Source organism: Narcine bancroftii, chromosome 2 (assembly GCF_036971445.1).
Source record: "Narcine bancroftii isolate sNarBan1 chromosome 2, sNarBan1.hap1, whole genome shotgun sequence".
Taxonomy (NCBI): Eukaryota; Metazoa; Chordata; class Chondrichthyes; order Torpediniformes; family Narcinidae; genus Narcine; species Narcine bancroftii.
The window spans coordinates 94873874-94881859 of NC_091470.1; the positions used below are offsets into that span (position 1 = coordinate 94873874).

Below are 7986 nucleotides of genomic sequence, written 5' to 3' on the forward strand. Positions count from 1 at the left end.
TGCAACATCCTCTGTATTTTCTTTGACTAGCCTGCCTGTGGATTCCTAAATAAATTGCAATAGGTTCTTCGGGCAAGATTTTACCTCAGGAAACCATACTGACTTTGGCCCATCTTCTCCGCAACCTCATCCTTAAACTAATCTCTTCTTTATAGCCTCAATGTCTCTACATAATTTCAAAAGCAACTCAGACTGCTTCAAGATGTTAAATTAATGCAACTAGTGAAAGGATGAGCATTGCCTTTGTACGATTGATACCATTGATTTGGACAGGAAGGTTGCTTAGAAAGTTCAAATTAAAGTAAAAGTGGTGGCAAACAGTTGGGTATTTCAAGTGTGGTACAGTAAAACCCCTGTTATTTGGAACTGGTAAAAAAAAATGGAGGAAAATAAATAAATAAACAAAATTAAAATAAATAAGAATAAATAAAGGTTTAAAGTAATACATAACCCTTTGGGTGAAGATGGGAGCAAATATTCAGCCAGCGTAGTGCCTTGGATGTGCTTTGCTCGTAACAGCTGTTTGAATAATGTTATGTTTGAATAAAAAGGCATCATCTTGGATGAAGAGCTGGTTGATGCTGATCACCATTGGGGTGACTCTCTTAAATTGTCTCCTTATCCCTGTTTAATAAGGGTCGCCCTGGTCAGAGGCTTTATTTGTAAACTTGGGGGTGGGGTGGGGGAGTGTTAATTATGATGGCAGCATGATTACCGGAGTGATTAGTGCAAAACTGTTACAGTGCCAGTGAGCAGGGTTCAAATTTAAATGTAAATTTTGTAAATTACAGCAATTACCTAATGAAAGTTAATTTTGCATTATTGAGGACTGCAATACTGAATTTTTTCAAATTACTTTACATTTTGCACTGTCTTGTGTCTAATAAATTATTTATTCTTAAGGCTGGTGCATTAGTTAGGCATTGTAAGAGTGAGCCTCAGGCAACCGGAAAATTTGCATCTCCGCCATCAACCAATGGTACCCCATTGGCTGATCGGCAGGAAACAGAGATTGAGATAAAAGGACCTTATTCTGGTTGGCTACCAGTTACCAGTGGTGTTCCCAAGGGTCGGTATTAGGGCCACTTCTTTTTACTAAATATGCTATTGTATAAGATGATCATAAACTTAAAAATGTCACCTGAAAATCAGGGTCTTCCTATACAAAGGAATTCTTCCCTTGACGACAAAGTCTCAAGACCACTGCCATCTTCCTGCTGGATGCAATGCAATCTTGCACATACTTCTTTAGTTATTTCCAAAGCCCCAGTGTACCTCCATGGGTGCATCTGCCTTGTTCCACTGCTGTTGACTCTCTACAGGGTTTAACCGGCCTGTTACAGGAGCCGACAATGGTTTGTTTTAAAATGTCCAAATAAAATGTAAACCTTTCAATGATAATTTGTTATTAAAATATTGTGATTCACTTTTAACACCATCCACTGGTCATCCACAGTGCCAGGTTTGGGGTCATCTTGTACAAAGAGCATCACGAAAAACCAACATTATGGGTGGAAATTCTGGAGTCTCCCTATAGAGTCATCCTATACAATGGCATATTGTGGAATAAAAGGTTTTGTGGCTAAGTTTGCAGATGATACAAAGATGGGTGGAGGGCAGGTAGTGAGGAGGAAGGCTGCAGAGAGACAGATTAGGAGAATGGGCAAAGAAGCAAATGAAATACAATATTGGGAAGTGCATAGTTGTGCACTTTGGTAGAAAGAATAAAAAGGCATACTATTGTTTGGATGGGGAGAAAGTTCGAAATTCAGAGGTGCAAAAGTGAGAATGCAGAAACAAGAGTGCTGGTCTTCCCTCTCCCTAAGCTATTTTTACAGCTGCGATTTCCCAGATTCTTGTAAACCATATTATTCCAGAGAGAAAATACATTTGAATATTTATCTTAACAATGGTATGCTGTAGTTGGGTGCAAGTTGTCTGTGGTGGGGTCAAAGGAACAGATCACAACTTTGAATTGAACCTTTCAATCTCACAATTAAAGCAATGGTTGACAAATGTTTGGCCAGACAAGTGGCCAGGTGTGGTATGACCAACAGCTTTAGAGGCAAACCAGGTCAGGAATCGTAGGGAGAGAAGACATTTGAATTGGTCATAATTTATAGTGATCAGTCTGACAAACAACCTTTAATAAGGACTGTGGGGCAGGATAGCTGACTTCACATATTGCTTTGATTCCACTTTTGATGAATTGCTTAATTGCCAGTTTATGGTGGAAGGGTGGTTGTAAGATGAGATGATATAACAAGGAAACCAACCTGTATAAATATCCATGTCTCAGAGCACAAGTGGGCTTTTTTGTAACAAAAATATCGAAATGCTGGAGGAACTCAGCTGGTTTACGCTGCTGAAGATCCAACTGCGCTGGTTTGGTCATGTCTCCAGAATGGAGGACCATCGCCTTCCCAAGATCGTGTTATATGGCGAGCTCTCCACTGGCCACCGAGACAGAGGTGCACCAAAGAAGAGGCACAAGGACTGCTTAAAGAAATCTCTTGGTGCCTGCCACATTGACCTCCACCAGTGGGCTGATATCGCCTCAAACCGTGCAACTTGGCGCCTCACAGTTCGGTGGGCAGCAACCTCCTTTGAAGAAGACCGCAGAGCCCACCTCACTGACAAAAGACAAAGGAGGAAAAACCCAACACCCAACCCCAACCCACCAATTTTCCCTTGCAACCGCTGCAACCGTGTCTGCCTGTCCCGCATCGGACTTGTCAGCCACAAACGAGCCTGCAGCTGACGTGGACATTTACCCCTCCATAAATCTTCGTCTGCGAAGCCAAGCCAAAGAGAAGAGAGAGATAGGAGACAAATATATATTGCCGATGTTTTGGGCCTAAGTCCTTCTTCAAGGAAAAATCAGAAAAGGCAGAAGCAGGATCTATCAGAAAGTCTCAGAATTCAAACATTGGGGGAGGAATCCAGACCATCAAAAGGTGTAATTGGGTGTGATAAGGAACTTGGTAGAAGTTATCATGTTTGTGTAAAAGGAGTCAAAGGGTCTGTGCAATGGAGAGACAAGAGGAGCAAGGGGATGGGATTTAACAAAAGCCAAAGAGGGTAGTCAATTTCTTGTAGTAAAACCCTGTTGTTAGGATTTGCATATGTGCCTGATTACTTTTCAAGTAATCAAATAGTGTTGAACTGTTGATATGGGGTTTATTGTTTTATTGTGTCCTTTATGTTAACAAAAGGATGTGGGAGTCCTCCTGCAGGATAACCTAAAGTTAACCTGCAGATTGAGTTGGTGGTGAGGAAGGCAAATGCAATATTGTCATTTATATCCAGAGCAATAGGACACAAGAGCAAGGATGTGATGTTGAGCTTTTATAAGGCACTGGTGAAGCCTCACTTGGTATAAAGGGTCTAGTTTTGGATGCCTTTTTTAAGAAAGGATGTGCTGGCATTGGAGAGGGTTCAGAGAAAATTCACAAGAATGATTCCTGGAATGATGGTTTGAGAATATGCAGAATGTTAACTGTACTTGAACTGGAGGGGAGGGGGGCTCATATAAGCATTTCAAATGTTGAAAGGCCTTGACAAGAGTAGATGCACCAAAGTTATTTCCCATATCAGGGGAGTCAAGGACAAGGGGGCACAACTTCAGGATTGAAGGGTGTCCTTTTAAATCAGAGATGATGAGGAATTTCCTTAACAAGTGGTGAACCTCCAGAGTTTACTACCAAGAATAGCGTGGAGGCCAAGTTGTTGGGTTTATTTAAGGCAGAGATGATAGTAAGGGTATCAAAGATTATGGGGAGAAGGCAGCGGAGTTGGGCTGAGTAGGTGAATGGATCAGGTCATGATGGAATGGTAGAGCAGAATTGATGAGCTGAATGGCCACCTATATCTTATGGTCTTTTTACAGAAAAACATTCAAAATAGATGTTGGAGTAGGCCTTCTGGCCTGTCAAGCCTCCTCAGCCAGTCAATAGATCATGGCTGATGTGGCCATGGATGCAAGTTTCACTCGTCGTATTCCCCATAATCCTTACTCTATTTTTCTATAATCTATCTATGTCTTAAGTACTTTCAAAGAGCTGCCTCTACTTGGGCAGAGAATTCCGCAGATTCACTACTCTCTGGGAAAACTAGTTCCTCCTTATCTCTGTCCAACTTCCCCCAAATCTTGAGACTATGTCCCAGAGTTCTTGGAAACACCCTCCCTGCTTCTATCTCAGTGGTTCTCAACCTTTCTTTTTCCACTCACATACCACTTTAAGTAATCCCTATGCCATCAGTGCTCTGTGATTAGTAAGGAATTGCTTAAGGTGGGATATGAATGGGAAGGAAAGGTTGAGAATCACTGCTCTAGACCCATTTGTTACTGAAATATTTTGCTTGAGACAAATTGTAACTGGCCCATTTCCTTTGGAGTTCTGAAACCATGCATATAACGAATCAATAGATAGGATTAAAACTGGTTTCAAACTTTTACTTTCCATCCACAAACCACCTTAAGCAATTCCCTATTAATCACAGAGCACCTATGGCACCAGGATTACTTAAAGTGGTATGTGAGTGGAAATAAAAAGGTTGAAAATCACTGTAATTTCTATTTGTGTGTTTTATGTACCTGGGAAGTTACGACAGGTAAAATTTTCATTGCACATGTGCTTGTACATTATGTGCATAACAATGTATATGTTATGTTTATGAAAAAGATGCTGCAATAAGATTTCCCTTTCATTTGTCTGAATTCCAGTGAGTACAGTCCTAGCCTATTAATTGTATAAGACAAGTTTGGAGTATTGTTTGCATTTTTGGACACCTACCTACAGTAAACATCAATAAGATTGAAAGAGTGCAAAAGAAATTTGCAAGGATGTGGCTGGGACTTAAGAGTTGAGTTATAGAGATAGCTAGTACTTTATTTACTGGAGTGTCAGAAAATGAAGGGAGATTGATAGAGGTATTCAAAATTATGAGGCATATAGATAAGGTAAATGCAGACAGGCTTTTTCTTTTCCACTGAGATTGCACTTTACAAGAAACAGAGGACATGGTTGAAGGGTGAATGTTTAAGGGAACATTAGGGGGAACTTCATTCAGAGGGCAGTGAGAATGTGAAACATATTGCCAGAGAAGGTGATAGATGCAAGTTTGATTTTTGACATTTAAGAGTAGATTTGATAGGTACATGGGTAGGAAAGGTAAGGAGGGGTATAGTCCAGATGCAGGTCAAATGAACAAGACAAAATAGTTTGGCACTGACCAGATAAGTCAATAGGCCTGTTTCTATACTGTACACTTCCATGGTACAGGTCCTCATCTCTCCTCGTGGCAGCACGGTCAGACTATCAGTTAGCACAATGCTGTCACAGTGCAAGTGACCAGGGTTCGAATCTGGCGCTGTCTGTAAAGTCAGTATGTTTTTTCCATGTCTGTGTGGGTTCCCTCTGGACTCTCCGGTTTCCTTCCACCACTCAAGACATACTGGGTTAATTGGGTGTTATTGGGCAGAACAGGCTTGTGGGCCAAAAGGGCCTATCAGCATGCTGTATGTTTATGAAAAAGATGTTGCTGTAAGATTTCCCTTTCATTTGTCTGAATTGTGTATGTTCATTTCTCGAATCTACTGCCTTGTTTTGCTTATACTCCATGCCTTGCCCCTAAAGCCAGTATATGCTTTCCCAAGTAAGGAGGCTAGGACTACACACAGTATTCCAGGTACAGCATACCCTCCTTGCTCTTAAATTCACTTCCTCTAGCAATGAAGGCCAACATTGCATTTTCTTTCTTGATTAACTGCTGCAACTGCAGCTACAAACTAATTTAATGCTCGACTTGGATTAAGGATACTCCAGAGAGGGAGTTGTAAGAGGAACTTTTCCTTCATATGCACTCTATTTGCATATACATGTGATGTTACACTTTCTAAATTAGTGTTGATTGATTCAATGGAATGAGGACAATTTTACATACTGGAGATTTTCTTTAGTGTTAAAAGTTTAAACTATTATTTCTATTTGTTACCTTGTTTTAAAAGTATGACAGAATACAATCCGCAGGACAGACAATTTAATGGTCGTAACAACTACTGATGTATCAGTTATTGAACGGAGCAACTCACCCTCTTTTCCACAATAGCAATGCTATCATTGCCCAACAGTAAAGCAGTTGCTGCTGTGTTAAATTCTGGCAGTCCAAGAGCAGGCAGATACTCATGATTCAATGTTGGATCATTCATGATGTGCTGTTGAACTTTTCTCACCACTGGAAGAACTGTGGGGCATCCATCATCCTTATAATATTCTGCAGACAGCAATAACTCCATTTGCATTTAGCTATCTTGGTTCCATTTTCTACAAAAATTTCTCCTCCCAATTTTTTTTCAAAATTCAAAAGAATGTGCAGGATGTATTTTATCTCAAACAAAATCTTTTGCCTACCCTTTATTTAAAGTTGCTCACAGATCATCCCACAATCCCAGCCCTGAAGACCTCTCCTTGAGCTTGCCTAATTGTGGCCATGCTTTCATTTCTCCCCTCCAGAGCCACCATCATCGCTCCTAGATTTCAGATTTATTATCAGAATACATACATGACAATACAAACAACCATGAGAATCTTCTTCCTGTGGGCGAGGCATTATTACAACTTATTGGCAGTGCAAGAAAACAGTACTCAATGTACACATGGAAACAAATAAAGAACTGTAAACTGACTGTGCAGTACAGAGAGAAAAAAAATCAATAAAGTGAAAAAGTGAGAGTCCTTAAATGAGTCCCTGATTGAGTTTGTTGTTGAGGGGTCTGATGGTGGAGGGGGAGCAGCTGTTCCTGAACCTGGTGGTACGAGTCTTGTGGTACCAACACCTCTTTCCTGATGGTAGCAGCGAGAACGGAGCATGTGCTGGATGATGTGGATCCTCGATGATTGCTGCTGCTGCTCTGACAGCAGCATTCCCTTAACGGTTCCTTTAATCAAGTTGAGATAGAGGAAGCATTGTTCTCCTTGTACGTTAATAAATTCCTGGAAGAAGATGGGATTCCATCTGAATTTTATAAAGAATTTAAAGATTTAGTGATACCTCTATTTATGGAGGTATTAGATCAAGCAGTGGCAACCTGTACTCTCCTGGAGTCCATCTCAGTAACAATTATTAGAGTGATTCCCATAAAAAATAGGGACCCATTGAAACTATCATCTTACAGGCCCATATCATTATTGAATATGGAGTACAAGTATTAAAGCTCTGGCAAATATATTGGCAGTATATTTTCTTAAATTAATAAATGTAGATCAGACAGGTTTCGTACAGAAGAGGCAATCTGTGGACAATGTTAGAAGACTGCTCAGTATTATCCATCTAGTACAAATGCAGAGAAAGCTTTCAACAGACTGGAGTGGAACTTTTGATTTAAAGTTTTGGGAAAATTTGGACTAGGAGAGGTATTTATTAATTGGGTTAAAGCTCTAAATTATGAGCCTAAAGCGAAAGTAATCACTAATGAAATCTCATCGGTGTTGCCATTGTCCAGATCTAGTAGACAAGGTTGTCCATTATCTCAAGCCCTTTTCATCTCGGCTATCGAACCATTAGTGGAATCTATCTGCCAAGATCCAGGCATAAAATGCTTCAGGGTTAACAAGGAAGAACATAAAATCAATCTATTTGCTGACAATGTTCTGATATATCTGACAGATCCAGAGAATTCATTACAAAAATTGCAGTCTAAATTTGATTTTTTTCGGGACTTTCTCGGGATACACAGTTAATTGGGATAAAAGTGAGGTTATGCATTTATGTGTGGGAATTATTATCATGTTAAAATAAACTCTCAATTTAAGAGGCTGCTTAATGGGATAAAATATTTAGATATCAAGATAGATAATAACTTACAGAATTTATATAACTTGAATTATCTTCCCTTGCTTCGAAAAACTGAGGATGATTTAAATAAATAGATAACTCTTTCAATTACTTTGATTGGAAATGTCAATTATTAAATGCCTAAATTAC

The 7986-nt window shown here is 39.8% G+C and overlaps 1 protein-coding gene across 3 annotated transcripts in view; it reads right to left on the reverse strand.

Annotated features, from left to right (window-relative positions):
- LOC138753911 (aspartate aminotransferase, cytoplasmic-like) overlaps window positions 1-7009 on the reverse strand; it is a 61033-nt gene extending 54024 nt beyond the window's left edge. Inside the window, exon 1 of one of the 3 annotated variants that reach the window (XM_069917461.1) lies at window positions 6095-7008. In XM_069917461.1, coding sequence (XP_069773562.1) covers window positions 6095-6304 — 210 coding nt within the window. In that variant the 5' untranslated portion in view covers window positions 6305-7008. Of the gene's footprint in view, window positions 1-6094 lie in introns of all 3 variants that reach the window. The other 2 variants (XM_069917460.1, XM_069917463.1) reach the window with 2 other exon arrangements.
- Window positions 7010-7986: the final 977 nt, after the last annotated feature.